The 18,129-nt window shown below is 48.5% G+C and overlaps 2 protein-coding genes across 2 annotated transcripts; both read left to right on the top strand.

The window, feature by feature from the left end:
* The first annotated feature begins 1,621 nt into the window (after positions 1 to 1,621).
* Positions 1,622 to 10,804, top strand: LOC136537302 (ACT domain-containing protein DS12, chloroplastic-like). Its single transcript, XM_066529325.1, has 10 exons — positions 1,622 to 1,948; positions 3,173 to 3,227; positions 3,298 to 3,417; positions 3,576 to 3,670; positions 3,842 to 3,926; positions 4,011 to 4,070; positions 9,815 to 9,867; positions 10,149 to 10,254; positions 10,329 to 10,397; positions 10,497 to 10,804. Exons 1-10 carry the CDS (start codon positions 1,812 to 1,814, stop codon positions 10,557 to 10,559), a joined length of 843 nt encoding a protein of 280 aa, XP_066385422.1. The 5' UTR covers positions 1,622 to 1,811; the 3' UTR covers positions 10,560 to 10,804.
* Positions 10,805 to 11,211: 407 nt separating this feature from the next.
* On the top strand, positions 11,212 to 18,120 carry LOC136537293 (protein NEN1-like). Its single transcript, XM_066529320.1, has 6 exons — positions 11,212 to 11,875; positions 14,834 to 14,991; positions 15,183 to 15,229; positions 16,191 to 16,254; positions 16,911 to 17,545; positions 17,649 to 18,120. The coding sequence occupies exons 1-6, from the start codon at positions 11,509 to 11,511 to the stop codon at positions 17,881 to 17,883; spliced, it is 1,506 nt and encodes a 501-aa protein (XP_066385417.1). The 5' UTR covers positions 11,212 to 11,508; the 3' UTR covers positions 17,884 to 18,120.
* The last annotated feature ends 9 nt before the right edge of the window (positions 18,121 to 18,129 follow it).

Below are 18,129 nucleotides of genomic sequence, written 5' to 3'. Positions count from 1 at the left end.
AGAATCGGTGAAACGTTTGGCTATTGATCCAAATTCTTCTTGAAATGAACTAGAATCGCTGTGAAACACTTATTTGGGTGATTCTCATTTGTAGTTCAAAACAGAGAAACGTTTCTATGTGTTTCACGGAGAATCATTTCACTAAAAAGGTGTTTGGCAGGGATTCTGGTAATTCACTTGAGAATCCAAAACAGTTCTGTCATCCAAACAGGGACTTACTTATGTGGCATCATATTTAATTAATGTGATTGAAACCTCTAAAACCTGGGAATGGCCTAATGCCCCTCATAGCGTTCTTTGCATGACTATTTAAAATTTTTAATTATTTTTGGTGAAACAAATAATATACTAACTCATGAGGCGAGAGGCTCTGAAAGCAAGTTGCCAATGATAAAACTTGACCAGTCTCAAAAATTTGTCGGCCAAGTCTTTTATAGGCATTCATAAAAGTAGAGTGCGTGTGGTTACAATTGAACATGTTCATACCATGCAGAAATCATAAACAACGATGATTAAAAAATTATTCACTATTCTAGTTCCATTAAATCGCAACACTCCGTTTATCAATTATAGTATAATATTTTTTTCTCGCACTAAATTAATAAATAGTACTTTTCATCCGGTCGGCCGGACGAACGTAGTGTAAGATTGCCAATTGAAAACGCGTGTGTTTTGGTAGGATGAAAAAAATAATAAGAGAACTCATGTTTTGTCCATTCTCAACAGTGGTATGAGGTGGCTTCACGTTGCCTACTTCTTTAGACGTTACAGCTATTTTGTCGATTACTCTTATATCGTTTTTTCTCCACGTTGCGTAATACATTATTTTTTTTCATCTTGGATTTTAGTTTGATGTCGATTTTGTCACAAATGCTTATATTTTGTTTGGAGTACGGATGTCACATCATTGTGCAGATATTTTGGTACTTTCGTAGACGTTGTTGTATTATCTTGTATTTCCAATTGTCTCAAAAACTCCAGAATTTTTTTGAATCTAAAAAACTCCAGATTTCTGTTTGTGAAGAAAGGGACACATTTCCATAGAGAAAAAGAAGAAGAGTGATAGTGTTGTAATAAGGGGGAATTCCCTGTGTGCCATTATAAAAGATCGCAATGTTCTGTATGCTCCTAGAAAAGTTCAGCGGCCTTTAACGCCACTGTTCTAACTTTTTTATGCCCTCCATGTCACTTCCGTCAGTTTGGACTCTAACGCCATCAAATTGTAGGTGTGAAAAGACGAAAATACCTTTAAGTCTAAATATGCCATTAAATTTTTTTAAGCATCTTAACGACTTAGAATTAAATGAAAATAATTTTTATATGAAAATTATAGATCTCGACGAGATTTACAACTTTCTAGTTTTGAGTGTTTTCATTTGAAGTCGTTAAGATGCTAAAAAAATTAATGGCATATTTAGACTTAAGGGTATTTTTATCTTTTCATATCTGCGGTTTAACGGTGTTAGAGCCTAAACTAAAGAAAGTGACATAGAGGACATAAAAAGGTCGGAGCAGTAGCACCGCTGAATTTTTCTATACACAGATAATTACGATATTTTATGAATTCTCTCTTGTAATAAAGGTGAGAGTGCGGCCCCCCTTCTCACGCGTCTCCCTCCTCCCTCTACTGCCGCCAGTCGCGACAAGATATGGATAGAGCGGCAGCGACAGCCGCAGGCATCATCGTCATGATCCCATCGCCCTCGCCGTCGCCTTTGTAGGACTGCCTTCCTCGTCCACCCGCCCCCTATTTCTTCCATTCGGGTTGCTAGATCGGATTGGATTCCGTCCGCCCGTTTCTTGGAGGAGAGATGGCCGAAATGGCGGTGACTGTCGCGGCCGCCAACGGCACCCTCCGGACGTGCTCCGGCGTGTCTCCAACGGCGCCCGGCGGCCGCCGTGCTGCGGTTCTTGGTTGGTGGCGGCCTCTTGCGCCAGCCAACTTGAGGTGAGGGGATTGGCCATTGGCCAAGATTCAGTTTTTTGCCATCCCCTTCTCGCTGCACTAAACTCCGCGCCTTCGTTTAGCATTTTTTTTTCTGCCATGCTAGGATGTTTCAAAGGTTGCAGTTGACTTGCAGAGAATATACGTTTGTTCGATTGGGACTGTACAGTTTAGCTTCATTCTTGAATTTGTTAGAGCAACTTGAAGAGACTCTTTATATCCTTTCTAATTGCTAGGAATAGAGATTTTGAGAATGACTCTCTGTAGTGCAAACAAGATATAGAAAAACTTTTGTAGACCGAAAAGATACAGAAAGCGATTTTTATGCAAATAGCTCTCCAAATGATAATTTAGAGAGTGGGGCTTGGAGATGCTCTTAGTACAGGATGCTCATTCATTCACATCATGATGGCATGGCTTGTTTCTTGGATTCTTTGATTCTATTTGAGGCGCAGACCGCAGAATATACTACTTGTTGCTTTGCTTAACGAAAAGGGGTTAAAGATTGCAAAGCAGCTTTTGCTTGGCGTCATGTATGGATGATATATTGTGGCTAAGTGGCGGTACTGATTGGCAAAACCACCAATGTGGTCACGAGGCTGATATCTGTTATAGCTGTATGAGCTGTTCGATGTGTATCAACAGATGCATGCCTTCTTTTCATTTCACAGTTTGAGTGAGGCTTGGAAGCCGCTTCCAAAAATTTCCTTATGCAATCATCATTCTTCCAAGCTTGTTTAAGTTCTTAATTTTCTAGTTAATTACAGGAAAAATATATTAACTTAGTCTGAGAACAAAACACTCTAGCTATATGTCCTTGAACTCCGTCCATATGATATTTTTATGTCAAGAATTTGACAACATATTATCTTGTTTGTGTCTGGAATCATGGATTTGACAGTTTCCATGGTCTTATGTACTAATTTAAACATTCTACAGTTTGCTGGGTCCATTTGCAGCGGCAAGTAGGTATGCAACTGAAAGTTGGTGTTTCATTTATTAGTCTATCATATATTAAAGATGAAGTAAGAGTACACTTGTTTGTAGTATTTCGAAAATACTGCATGAATTTTCCTTTGGAGGCTCCTAGTCTAGTTGCTTTAGAGTGCAATGATGTTAATACTAACCTACTGTGTTGTTCAGTCTTACAGTGTCATAGCATAAAACTCCACTATGTTGCTTCTTTTTAGTTTGAAGTGTTTGTAACTGATCTTTTCCTATTTCCAGATTGTCCTCTCCAGCTGTGAGGGTTCCAAGGGCTACTTCTGCTGCGGCGGTTGAGGTACATAGCATAGGTTACCTAAAACATTGGGTGGACTTGCTTGTTCAACCGCGTATACTTTGGTTAGCAGGATTGGAGCAACACTGATATAGTCCCTATCCCGAAAGTTATAATAGATCAAGACTCAGATCCGGATGCAACTATTGTAGAAATAACCTTGGGCGATCGTCTTGGCGAGCTCCTTGATACGGTATGTTATTCACATAAAATTCTCAGTATATTCTCACCATTGACCAGATGATCCTTTTATTTTTTTTCTTCGAACGGACCATATGATCTTATTAACATCTCCCATATATTAGATCTACAAGAAATAAACTGACAAAATATGCTTTGTTTCACATGCAGATGAATGCCCTAAAGAACTTGGGGCTAAATGTCGTTAAAGCTAGTGTCTGTCTCGATTCTACTGGCAAGCATAACAAGTTTTCTATAACTAAAGCGTAAGTGAATCTTCTTTCCTATGATATTTCATCAGATATGTAAAACTTGAGATGAGGAATCTCTCATATAAGTTTAGTCTCCTTGTACAACAGAATATGACATCTTTCTTCTTTGTACTTTCCTGCATCTATCAGTTCTTGCCTAGAATGAGTGACAGGAATGCTCTACAGGTCCACTGGCCGTAAAATTGATGATCCAGAGTTATTAGAAGCAATTCGACTGACGATCATTAACAACATGATAGTGTATCATCCGGTAACTACTTTAACTTTGTTTTTCCTTTTGCTTTTATAATTTACAATGATAATAATAATAAAAATGTTGTTAATTTGGTGCCAGGAGTCCAGCAGTCAATTGGCTATGGGAGCAACTTTTGGGCCAGAAGCCCCTACAGAAGAGGTATTGCCTAAACTATGTCATAAACTTACATCTTCTAAATGCTTAAGATATGAACTGAAAACTTCTCAGTTCTCTATGGAGATCCATGAAACCATCTTACTTGTCTATATCTATCGCGAGAAAGAATTAGCACACAACGGTGTACAAAAGACACATTTCTTTAGTGTCTCCAAGTTAGCTGTTTATTTCCTTTTTGTCTCTGCTGTTGAATTTCCTTCTGTTGCGTATGTGTGTGTGTGTCTATCTTTAGCTTGTACAGCTGAGTGGTGGTGAGCGCGGCGCTTGTTTCACGTCGTGCGCGTATGAGTGCGTCTGGTGGCGAGGCTTGGCCCGGCAATGTCGCCCACGTCGCGCGGCTGTGGGATGGCGCAGCAAGAAACGCGGGGCGTGGGCAGTAGCGACGGGAGCCAAGTTTAGCATGTAATCCAAGTCAATAAAAGGAGAAAAAAACCAGAAAAGCAGCAGTTCGTGCGCTGCGCCAAAAATTCTCTTGTGCCTGCTTGTTCCTGTGTTCGAGCGCGAGTTCATCGCGAGTTCCAGAGAGAGAGAGAGAGTGCAAGGAGGGAGGGCGAGCGTTCTAGCGACGATTGATCCTGAGCCGATTTCAACAAGTGGCATCAGAGCTAGATTCAGTCGCTGGGATCGTCACCGAGCCATCACCGCCGCGTTCATGCCTCGCGGAGCATCCAGATCGCCGTTGCGCCGGCGATCGTGGTCACCCTTCGGCAGTCGCTCAGGAGGGAGCGGCGGAAGGAACCGTGGGCTGGTGATTCACCGCATGGTCAAGGAGGTCGGCAACGCGGGATGGCCAATGCTGACGAGAACGAACTACACCGATTGGGCGGCGCTGATGCGCGTCATGCTGCAAGGACGGCATCTGTGGGACGCCATCAACGTCGGCACGGACGACTTCACCGACGACCGGAACGCCCTCGAGGCGCTCTGCAAGTCGGTGCCGGAGGAGCTGCGGGGGAGCATCGCCAACAAGACCACGGCCAAGGCGGCGTGGGCCGCACTCAAGACCCGGTACATCGGCGTCGATCGGGTGCGGAAGGCCAAGGCGAAGACACTGCGCCGCGAGTTCGACGGCATCACCTTCAAGGAAGGGGAGACCATCGACGACTACGCGAGCCGCATCACCAGGATCACCGACCAGCTCGCGATCCTAGGTGAGGAGCACGAGGAGGAGGAAATCGTGCGTAAGTTCCTGGAGGCTCTCCCTGATCGATTTGAGCAGATTGCGGTGGCAATTGAGACGCTCCTCGATCTTGAGGACGTGTCTCTGGATGAGTTGGTTGGGCGGCTCAAGGCGACGGAGGAGTGCCTTAACCGCACGAAGGGGAGAGGTGGCGGCGGATCGGGCAGCAGCGGCGCCGGCAAGGAGATCGACGGCAAGCTGTACTTCACCGAGGAGCAGGTGATCGCCCGCCTCGCGTCGCGCCTCAACATCAACTCCGACGGGTCGGCGAGGCGCGGCAAGGCGCCATCCGGCCCAGGCAAGCGTCGCGGCGGCACTGGCCGCGGCAAGGAGCGCGGCAAAGACGCGCGCTCGGGGCCGCCAAAGGGCGGCAATGGCAGTGAGGATGACGACTGCTGCCATTACTGCGGCAAGAGCGGCCACTGGAAGCGCGAGTGCCGCAAGAGGAAGCGGGATGAGGAGAAGGCGGCGGCGGCTGCGAATCAGCCGCAGGCGAACCTGGCTCAGGCGGAGCAGGAGGCGTTGGCTCTGTACATGGCGATGGTGACGCCGTCAGAGACGGTCATCCACAGGAGCCACCGCACCGAGCAAGTCTTCCTCAACGAGCACAAGGTCGTGGCACACCTGGACGCCGACGGCGAGCGCGGGGAGATGCAGTGGTACCTCGACACGGGAGCATCGAACCACATGACCGGCGACGCGTCCATCTTCTCCGAGCTGAACCCCGGTGTCATCGGCTCAGTGCGGTTCGGGGACGGCTCCCTCGTGGAGATCGCTGGGCGCGGCACCGTGCTGTTCGCGTCCAAGGACGGGGGCCACCGGGCGTTCCACGACGTCTACCACATCCCGCGACTCCGCAGCAGCATCCTCAGCGTCGGGCAGCTTGACGAGCATGGGTGCAAGATCGAGATCGAGGAAGGGATCCTACGAATGTGGGATCGGGCCACTCATGAGTTGCTCGCCAAGGTAAAGCGCACATCGAATCGCCTTTACATTCTGCCACTCAAGCCATCGCCACCGGTGTGCCTGGCTGCCTCGTACGGCAACGAGGAGTGGAAGTGGCATGCCCGCTTTGGGCATCTCGGCTTTCAGGCGCTGAACAAGATGGGGCGAGGCCTTCCGCAGATCGAGCATGTCGAGCATGTCTGCGACGCGTGCCTGGCCGGGAAGCAACGTCGAGCACCGTTCCCGCAGGCCGCGAACTACCGCGCCGTCAAACCACTGGAGCTCATCCATGGGGACCTATGTGGCCCCGTCACGCCTGCGACACCCGGCGGCAAGCGCTACATCATGCTGGTCGTCGACGACATGTCTCGGTACATGTGGGCGACGGTCCTCGCCAACAAATCCGACGCTGAGGAGGCGTTCCGCAAGCTGCGCGCCGGCGTCGAGGTCGAGTCCGGGCGGAAGATCAAGGTGTTCCGCACCGATCGTGGGGGGGAGTTCATATCGGCGAGCTTCCTCGAGTACTGCTCCGAGCGCGGCATCAAGCGGCACCTCACCGCACCGTACAGTCCTCAACAGAACGTCGTGGTGGAGCGCCGGAACCAGACCGTGCTCGCCATGACGCGGAGCATGATGAAGGCCAAGGCGGTTCCAGCCTGGCTGTGGGGGGTGGCTATGATGATGGCTGTCTTCCTCCTCAATCGCGCCTCGACGAGGAGTTTGGTGGGGCGCACGCCGTATGAAGCGTGGTATGGCGAGAAGCCGGCTGTGCACTTCCTGCGGGTGTTCGGGTGCGTGGCGCATGTCAAGACCACCAAGCCGAACGCCGGGAAGCTCGACGACCGGAGCACGAAGATGGTGATGATCGGCTACGAGCCCGGCTCGAAGGCCTACCGGGTGTTCGACCCTGTCGCGAACCGGGTGCACGTCACTCGCGACGCGGTCTTTGAAGAAGACGCGGCGTGGGACTGGAGCGTGTCCGACAACACGGGCGACACGGCGGGGTTCGACTACAGTGCTGGCCAGGACACACTCGTGGTGGAGGACGAGTGGGGCGAGGCGCAGCCCGGGGAGCCGACTGATGCGCCTTCAGCGCACTCGCCGCCCTCAGCGCACTCACCGCTTTCTACGGACCAGCACCTCTCTTCGTCGAGCTCCGAGGCGACGTCATCGGCTGTGTCGTCACCACGAGCACCGCGTGTCCATGGCGGGCCAGTACCCTGGCAAGGTGAGCTGCCAAGGAAGCAGGATGTGGCAGCTCAGTTCGTGTCTCCTACATCGAGCGCATTGGAGATGCTGGACGCGGACGACGACGAGGAGGCTGCGCACCGCTTCAGGGTCGTCGACAACCTGCTGTACGACGACGACGAACTTGTAGCAGATGGCGATCTGCTGCTCGCTGCCGACACCGAGCCGTCCACATACCAGGAGGCGGCGGACCGCAAGGAGTGGAAGCAGGCCATGTCGGAGGAGCTCAAGTCCATCAACGACAACAAGACGTGGACGCTCACCGACGCGCCTCCAGGGGTGAAACCCATAGGCCTCAAATGGGTTTTCAAGATCAAGCGCGACGCCGACGGCAACATCACCAGGCATAAGGCGCGACTGGTGGCGAAGGGATACGTGCAGCGCGCCGGCGTCGACTTTGACGAGGTGTTTGCGCCGGTGGCGTGCATGGAATCCGTGTGGTTCCTCCTCGCCATTGCTGCACATCATGGGTGGACGGTGCACCACCTCGACGTGAAATCGGCGTTCCTGAATGGGGACCTGGCGGAGGAGGTCTACGTCGAGCAACCGCCGGGGTACGCTGTCCGTGGCAAGGAACGCAAGGTGTACAGGCTTCACAAGGCGCTATACGGGCTGCGGCAAGCGCCTAGGGCGTGGAACGCCAAACTGGACAGCTCGCTGCAGTCCCTTGGGTTCAAGTGCAGTACGGATGAGCACGCGGTGTACGTGCGGGGCTCCGGCGGCAACCTGCTGCTCGTCGGAGTCTATGTTGATGACCTCGTCGTGGTTGGGGCGAACCAGGCGCAGGTCGATCGGTTCAAGGCGGAGATGGCCCGACTCTTCAGCATGAGCGACCTCGGGCCACTGCACTACTATCTCGGCATCGAAGTCCGTCAGAGCGCGAAGGGCGTCACACTCTGTCAAGGCGCCTACGCAGACAAGATCGTCGAGAAGGCCGGGCTCTCGGGGTGCAACCCGTGCAGTACTCCGATGGAGCCGCGACTCAAGCTGAGCAAGGCGAGCTCAAACCCTCCGGTGGACAAGACCCTGCACCGCAGCATCGTCGGAAGCCTCAGGTATCTGGTTCACACACGCCCTGACATTGCATTCGCAGTGGGCTATGTGAGTCGTTTCATGGAGGCGCCCACTACCGAGCACTGGAGCGCCGTCAAGCACCTACTAAGGTACATTGCCGGGACGAGGTCCTATGGCTGTGTTTACCGGCGAGGGGAGGGAGCCCTGGAGTTGATCGGCTTCAGCGACGCTGATCACGCCGGGGACTGCGACGATCGAAAGAGCACCTCCGGAGTGTTCTTCTTCCTCGGCCAGAATCCGGTCAGTTGGCAATCACAAAAGCAGCGCGTGGTGGCGCTATCGTCGTGCGAAGCGGAGTACATCGCCGGCGCTACCGCAGCGTGTCAGGGAGTGTGGCTGTCGCGCCTGCTCGCTGATCTGGTGAACGCCAAGGTCGTCGCGCCACTGCTGTACATTGACAACAAGTCTGCCCTGGCGCTGGCGAGGAACCCGGTGCTTCACGACAGGAGTAAGCACATCGACGTCCGGTTTCATTTCATCCGCGACTGCGTCAGCTCCGGTGTCATCGAGACGGATTTCATCAAGACGGGTGATCAGCTGGCGGACTTACTGACCAAGCCGCTTCCGCGCGAACGCCTTCAGGAACTGCGCGTCCGGAGTGGCATCGTCAACATCGGTTCGGCGCAACAGAATTAAGGGGGAGTGTGTTGAATTTCCTTCTGTTGCGTATGTGTGTGTGTGTGTCTATCTTTAGCTTGTACAGCTGAGTGGTGGTGAGCGCGGCGCTTGTTTCGCGTCGTGCGCGTATGAGTGCGTCTGGTGGCGAGGCTTGGCCCGGCAATGTTGCCCACGTCGCGCGGCTGTGGGATGGCGCAGCAAGAAACGCGGGGCGTGGGCAGTAGCGACGGGAGCCAAGTTTAGCATGTAATCCAAGTCAATAAAAGGAGAAAAAAACCAGAAAAGCAGCAGTTCGTGCGCTGCGCCAAAAATTCTCTTGTGCCTGCTTGTTCCTGTGTTCGAGCGCGAGTTCATCGCGAGTTCCAGAGAGAGAGAGAGAGAGAGTGCAAGGAGGGAGGGCGAGCGTTCTAGCGACGATTGATCCTGAGCCGATTTCAACATCTGCTTCATTGCAAAACTTAATTGCATCAAATTTTCTTATCTGGGTCTCTGGGATTGCCTTATTGCTGGATCCGTTTATAGTAGAACAGACTTGATCGATCTTCCCATGGTACAATAGTGATCAAATTTGCCGCCAAGTACAGCATCAGAATTATGTGTCTGTTCTGGAGACATGAAAACCTTCACTGGATATAAACATTGTTCACTTGTACATTGGTAGGTTGATGTGGACATAGCAACCCACATAGATATCTATGATGGCCCTGAAAGAAGGTATGCCGTTTTTCTTACCTTGTGCATTATTCTTCAAATATAAGGAAAATTATGCTCTTCTGTCATCAATCCAAAGGATTTGATTTCATCCAGCAAAAAGCAACATAAGAACATCAAAAAAACACGTTGCCTACATCTACTAGTTACATACATATACTGGGCTTTCCTTGCTTGATCCACTGCTATTGTTTCATTGACATAAATGCTGGATATACGAAAATGCCTACTCTAGTCTCTATAATATCAAAGTGATTTTGAATTTCTTTATTGTTCCATTTCAGCTTACTTGTGGTGGAAACAGCGGATCGTCCAGGGTTGCTGGTTGACCTTGTTAAGATCATCTCAGACATCAACATCAATGTCCAATCTGGAGAGTTTGATACTGAGGTGACAACAGTTTTACAAAGTGTATGTTCATGCAGGGAACCATATTCATCTCCTTACATTTTATACTCTTGTAGGGGCTACTGGCTAAAGCAAAATTCCATGTCAGCTACAGGGGCAAACCACTGATGGAGGCTTTAAAACAGGCAGGCGTTCAATGCCCATTCTTGGGGTTTTTCCTATACACCTGATTCTCATAGAACTCACATTTTGTTGCCACATTCTGATTTATCTCATATGTTCAGGTTCTTTCTAATAGCTTGCGCTATTTCTTGAGGCGGCCGACAACAGAGGATGCCAGCTTCTAGCCAGATGATCATGAAGCCTCCCAACTTTCTTATGAGATGGGATTCGCATGAATTGGATACCATCATCAAATCATTTTTGTGACACGTACAATAATTTGTTAAGATGGGGGAAGTATACTTGATGTTATGGCACCACCACTTGAAGTATTTTTTGTTCCAAAAAAAAAAGGCAGGGGAATCTGTTGTATCCAAGCATGTAATAAACACGTTTGGTGGTAAATAAGATGGAACATGGTGGAGGGCCATTATCCCGTGTCTGGATGCAAATATATACCATCTATTGTCAGATTAATGATGATGTTACCAACAACAGTCTTGAGCTTAGAAGTCTGACAAAGTCACCGTGGATGAGATCAAATTCAGCAAAACTAAGGGCTTCATCTCTTTTTTTCGATAAATTTTGTTATGTTATAAAAAATGTTATATAATTCTGATGAAACTACCTGTCTAAAAATCAATTCGCAGTGACGAACCCAACGCAACTGGCTGCCCACCCAGGCTACGACACGCTGCACCCGTATGCCATCCTCTTCTTGTTCCTCGCCTGTTGCTTTCTTGCAGCAGGGGAAAGGAAGCCCAGCTCTTATAAGTCATATTTGAAAATACTAGTTGTAAGAAAAAAAATACTTTTATTGGCTGATAATCAAATACGATAAAACGAACATGCTGCCAACCTTTCCTTAGCCCGGAAGCTACCATAACCAACTCCTATTCCAATTCCACCTCCCCGTCCAACCAAAACCCCCAACGCCACGCCACCACACCCCGCCGCGCCGGCAAGAATTCCGTCCAACACGTACCTAGCCCCGCCGCCGCTCCCGTCACGCCTCCTCCCCTCGCGCCGCCCCTCCTCCCACGCAAGCCCCAACCGTCTCCTCCGTCTTATATATCAACCACCTCGCCCCACCACACACACGCCTGACACCTCAACTACCTACCTGCTGACAAGATGGCCTCCACCTCCGCTTCCCCGTCCGCGTCTGCGACCGAGCCTGCTGCAGCGACCGCGCCTGAGGGTGATCCTCCAGCTACCGTCCTGCCGGGCGAGGGGGGCCCCGAGATCGCCTTCTTCGACGTCGAGACCTCGGTGCCGCAGCGGGCGGGCCAGGGCTACGCGCTGCTTGAGTTCGGCGCCATCCTCGTCTGCCCGCGCAGGCTCGTCGAGGTCGCCTCCTACGCCACGCTCGTCCGCCCCGCCGACCCGGTCTCCGCGGTCTCGGCGGCCTCCGTGCGCTGCAACGGCATCACGAGGGACGCCGTGTCCGGGGCGCCGCCCTTCCGCGACGTTGCCGACGCAGTCTACAACCTCCTCAACGGTGAGCTTCTTTTCCCCCACGCCGCGACTCGCTCCCTTGTTCCGTTCCATCTTATCTTCAGTTGCAATTGTTCATGGATCGATTCATTCATTAATTAGGGATACGAACCGCAAAGGGACAGAAATGGCCACATTCGTTGCATTGCTTTTATGGGTGTAGGGAACTGTTCTCATCCTAGCTACATGGACGAAAGTCAAGGAAGGAATGGCCTTGTTCTAACTAATGCTATAACTTAGGTGGTGTTTAGATGCGAAATGGGTTGAAAACTTTCTGCGAAATGTTTTCAAGGTGAAAACCCAATTCTGCAAAAAATTTTCAGACCCTGTTTAGATGTACCTGAAAACTTTTGAGCTGTAACAAAAGATGACAGATTTGCCCATAATAAATGATGCTTTTGGACCATTAATACCAGCCATGCACATGCATGCTATGCATGCTGCTCGGCACATTTGCATGCACAGAATCACTCATAAGCATTACAACATATAACAAACCAATCACTCATACACAGCCTTGGTAAGGACTTTTGGCAGTTGTGCATATGCTGCTAGCTCTCTTGAGGCTACCATTGCTGCTAGGAGTGACTGGTGTCGCTGGGTAATTGAATCATCATTGCCATCATCTTCTTCATCATCCACTTCCAGAACTTCTCCTTGTCCAGGGACATATGCAGTGGATCCATCAACAGCTACTCCATGAAACATATGCTCTAGGTCTTCCAAGTAATCTGACCACCCATTCTTCAACTTTTTCCATTCTGGGTGGCCCTGAAGATGGTACTCAAAGTTTAGAAGCCTACAAACATATCACTATTGTCTACAAATCTAACAAAGGAGGGTATTCTTCAACCTTTGTATTATTTTCCCACCAATCTTCAGTTGCTATGACACTCCCATCCTCTCTACGGCCAAGGCCTGATTGAGTCTTTAATTTATTAATGAACCCATACAAGGATTTCAGTTGCCTGTACCTACTACCAAGCTGTTCCTTATCATGAACCAAATTGGTGGTTGCTCTAAACCGAGTTAGAACCTCATCCCACCCTTTTTTTGGTCATGTTCCCTCTCACGCAATTGCCCTTATTGATCTGTTGACACCATAGGGTGCACAGGACACCTGTGTTTGGCCCATTCCAATTGCATCTATCTTTTTTAGCCTAAACCAAATTGGAACATAGATACGTACATACACATCATGCATTCGGCAAATGAAAACACGTGAAAATGGTAAGCCAGCGAGGGAGGATATGGTTCATACCGAGGCTCGAGCGTTCCTAGTGGGCGCCGGAATCTCTTCAAGGTCGTCTTCTTCACCATCTGCGACCGGATCCACGTTGAAGTTGTCATCCGCCATGGCTGCCGGAGAATGGGACCGGCGACCGCGACGGGAAACCGATCCAGAAGGTGCGGTGGACGAAGATCCACGCGTGCCGCTGCCGGAGAGTGGAGGCGGCCGTGGGGCACGCGGAGCGCCGGAGTTGAGGCCCGCGCGGCCGGCCATGCCGCCTCCTCCGCCACCGGATCGAGCCGTCCGAACGCCAAGGGTACGCCCGGAGGCACGGACGCGCACGGGAGGGGGAGAAGCTGCCCTCACCATCTGCTTCGTCCTGGCCGTAGCGTAGGAGGTTCTCTTACCTCCCCATTCCGGGCCAAGCCTCGCCGTTGGAGTTGAGATCGAGGGAGGAGAGGCCGGCCCGTTGAGCGCTGATGGAGCTTGAGCTAGGGAACTGCGCCGGCGGGTCGGAGTAGAGGTTGAAAGCCGACGAGTGCTCCGGTTGGGAGAAGAAATCGCGGGTGCCGTCGTCGTTTCCGTACCCGCCGCCGTTGCCTTCGAATCCGTCCATGAGCGCTCGGACGCGGCTTGAAAGCCCGATCTACGCGCGGAGAGGGCACGGCCGGCCGCGGTGAAGGAAGTGTGGGGAAGAAGGTGAAGGCTGGCGATGGAGGAGGTGGGGGAGAGACCGAGAGGAGCGGCTGCGAGGGAGATCAGCGCGGCGGCGGTGGAGGAGAGTGGCGGAGATGGAGATGGGGAAAGGAAGAAGGAGAGTGGCGGCCGAGCGAATGGATAGGGTAGGGAGGGAGCGGGCGAGGGGTACAGGCGCGTCCAGGCCGCGGACCGAGGCGAAAAATTTCGGATTCGGGAGTCTGGAGTCCAAAATGTGAAATTTTTTGGAGGGGAACTTTTTGCACTTTTCACATCCATGTTTAGTTACATTTTGCAAAAAGATGACCCAGAATCCAAAATTATTTTGCAAAATAGAGGAACTAAACATGGCCTTACTTATAATTGATCTTCCTATTCCTGGAATTGAAATCACGTTCAAGCAAGTTGTTTACTCATTATATGTTAGTCGCTGAATTCTCACTCTTGGTAGTAGGAGAATTCTTACTCTCATCGAGAGAGGATGACACTAGGAGTTGGGGCAATTTTCTTGTCTATTTCTCACACAAGCTCACACAAATGCCATGCCAACCCAAGGGGTTGGGGTTACATATTTATAGGCTGCTAGCCAGCCAAGCATATGCCAAGATGCTAGTCTAAGATGCTAATATGCTGTCCTAGCTAAGATGCTGTCCTCTAGTCTAAGATGCTGTCCTCTAAGATGCTGTCCTCTAGTCTAAGATGCTGTCCTAAAAACAGAAAAACAGCCACAAGGACCATGACCATGTGAGCATCATAGCCCCACAAAGACCAGCCACACATGAGACTTATCCATCATTATAAGTTGTATATTGTGTTTTCGTTGCAAGTATGAACTAGGTGCTAACCAGACCGTTGTGCTAGCTAGTATTTGGTTTCCTATAGAGGTCATAGAGTCAATTAGTCATTTCACATTTGTCATTAGCTTGAAAGGAATCATTGGAGCATAAGCTACCTGATAGCATTATCTTTTTATGTACAAACCTAATCTTTTCATGAAGAAGCTGCACTGAAATAACTCTTCTGAACTTTTGACAGGGCGGGTCTGGGCAGGGCACAACATTGTGAGGTTTGATTCTGCAAGAATACGAGAGGCATTCAGTGAGATTGGCCGGTCACCTCCTCAACCCAAGGGGATGATCGACACCTTGCCTCTGCTTACCCAACGGTTTGGAAGGAGAGCAGGGGACATGAAGGTATACAACTATGTGTTGACTAAGAGTTAGCCTGTAATTTAGAGAAGCGTGTTTTAGATTGAGTTCAGTAATAATGACAGTTCAATTTATATCCTACTTAAAACTAAGATCAATCTCTAGTGGAATTTTGTCTGTTCCTTCTAACATTGAAAGGGATATCTCATGTTCTGTCCTTGTCTGTTTACCTGCAGATGGCAAGCTTGGCAAATTACTTTGGCCTGGGGAAGCAAAGGCACAGGTTGGTATCATGCCAATCCTAGTGATATCAGGACATCTCAATTTTAATCACTTCCTTTCAATGTCTACTTTTCATTTACACCTTTTCCCTTTTTTTAATATCAAACAAATATTCACCCTTTGAACCACATCAGTTTGTTGAAATTGACTTGTAATCCTTTTAGCTTGTATTTGGTTACCCATTTTAGTTGGCGCATCTTGTGTAACATAACACAAGATGCGCCAACTATAAGTGTAGACCTAGCTATACGATGAATTCGATTGGAGAATGTTGTCCTTCACAATTTTAAGTAAGCATCCATCTGTTCCAGGATGTCCACAGCCATCCCTTCTAGGTTTGGGGATTCTCTCATCTGGATGGATTATTATCCAAAATATGACACAGCCTATGATGGTTCTTTCCTTTAGATAGATCATGCTGAATAGATGCCATAATTCTGTGGTGCATCAATATAACTCTGCTACCTGTTTGGATCAGCTATGGCTAATTATTAGCAAGGGCTAAAAATTAGCCATCTAACTATTAGCTCATGCATGTTTGGATCCCAGGCTAAAAGGTGCACATATCCCTAGCAATGAACTATTAGCCCTTGTTAGCTAGTTGTACTTTGGCTAATGAACTAACAGCTAGCCAAGGGCTTGGCTAAAAATTAGCCCACCCATTAGCACTCCTGTTTGGATGGACTAGAGCTTTTTTTAGTTGCTAGCTGTTGCCCATGGGATCAAACAGGCCCAACATGTCAAATCTCACCCGAAAAATTGCCTACCTGACATGAATGTCTTCTGATAAAAATATTATTCAATAAACTCCAATTTCTGCAAAAACAAATCCAATGATTGTTGATAGGATATTAGTTAAAACTTACATGTTGAGGTTTCCCTTGCTTGTTTGATTTTATTTTGGCCTGCACAAAGTTGGACTGAATGATCTCCCACTAAATTTGTTGGTAATTTATCTACAGGAGTCTTGATGATGTTAGAATGAACCTTGAAGTTCTCAAATACTGTGCTACAGTTCTGTTCCTGGTATGTTTTCGTTAACATATTTTCCCCATGCCTGACTAATTTCATCAACTAGGCAGTCCCAGTCATATAAATCTGTGTTTTTTTTGCATAAAAGCACTGATGAAATTTTCTCCCCTACTGGCCTCCCATGTATTGAGGCATCTGAAGTGGGAAAAACTCAGTTCCTCAATCAATAATTTAAGTTTAGCTATTGGAATGTAGGTCTTATGTTAAAGATTTTTATTATGATACCATACATGTTGTAGCTCAGTTCTGATGTTGCAGTTGTCGGTTTTGCGCAAATAATTTGCAATCTTGCAAGAAATTTATATAACTGATACCATAACTCACATTCCATCGCACCTTGAATTACTATAGAAACAGTAGCCCTTGCAAAAAGTGAGCCATATTAATGGTGCTGTGGTAATAATTTGAAAACTCCTACTTCATATGGAAATTTGTACATCAGTTCTGATTCTTGCAGTTGTGAGTTTTCCACAAGTAATTTGAATTCAATACCACAAACTCGTGTCCAATTTTACAACTTGAATTACTGCATAAATAATACCCCTACAAAGAAATGGAATCAGCATGTTGCTGCCATATATTTGTAGAGTTAATTGTTTGTTAAATGTTGAAGTTGATCTATTAGCTAAACCCCAAAGTTATTCTGACAGGAGGCAAGTCTTCCAGAGGTGCTCACTGTTGAAAATCTGGTTGAAGGTGCAACAAGGAGCCGAGCTAATGGTACTGCATCCCCTGATTTGCCAAAACCTGAAGCAAAGTCTCCACCGGATTCATCAAAAAGGCAACGGACAGTTTCTCCAGTTGAGTGTGTGATGCCTGAGGAAGGTAATCAAAGAACAAGTGATCCTTCTACCAACAGGGAATCTGTTGAGTTGGTATCCCACATTGAGGAGATGAAGCTAGATACCACCACACATATGGATGCAAGTTCTAGTGGTTATTCTGGATTTCTTGAGCCAGATGATGTTTCCATTGAATGTATTGAAATCTCAGTTGCTCCATTACACCAATTTGGCCAAAGGTCATCTATCCAGCACAGAGATTGCCCACTACAGCTTTGTTGTGCAGGCTTGAAAGTACAGTTTGGTGTCAGTACAAAGTTTCTTGATAACGCAGGGCGGCCAAAGATGAGCATAGTGGTTGAGATCCCTGAGAGTCTCAGTAAAGTTTTGGAATTCTGCGATGATCTTGCTAGGAAGTTATCCCAGGAATCTGGTAGCAGTTCTGAATGGAGACCCCTGATTAAGAAGTATGGATACGTTAATCGTCCGACTGTCCGCCTTAAGTGAGTTCTACTCTTTTCTTTGAATAATATTCTTTCCTTCCATTTTCTACCTTGGTCTCGTCATGATGTTTTCCTGAGCTCTAAGGATGGCCTTTCCGTGCAGCATCCCTACTATTGCAAACAGCGATGCTACGGCCTACTCAACTGATATATGCCAGAAAGAGCCTAGTGGCAGCATCCAGGAACTTGATTTCAGCAATGTAGCCACCACAGAATTGGACTCCCTGTTTGTTCAAGGGAGCAAGGTGGACGCATTCTTCTCACCGGAGCTATACGATTACCAGCAAAATGCTGGCATTCGGCTGGTTGCAAAGAGGCTGGTTGTACACTCGAATTAGTACCTGGCTCATTTATTATAGTTCTAGTGCTAGAAACTAACCCTTGCACTGATTTAGGGGCCTTTAGGCCACCTTATGTCTTTAACCAACTGTAGTTTGTAGATTATGCTGTGAATACGTGTAAGATACTAAGATCTGGTCACAAGCGGATATTGATGTTAAATTAGAATTCAAATGTTGCAAAATGTTTTAACAATCTGTGCTATTCATTTGTGAATAGAATGCCCATTTGTTACTCTTTCTTCT

This window comes from Miscanthus floridulus, chromosome 1 (genome assembly GCF_019320115.1).
Source record: "Miscanthus floridulus cultivar M001 chromosome 1, ASM1932011v1, whole genome shotgun sequence".
NCBI classification, from domain to species: domain Eukaryota; kingdom Viridiplantae; phylum Streptophyta; class Magnoliopsida; order Poales; family Poaceae; genus Miscanthus; species Miscanthus floridulus.
This window is presented reverse-complemented; position numbering and strand designations above follow the sequence as displayed.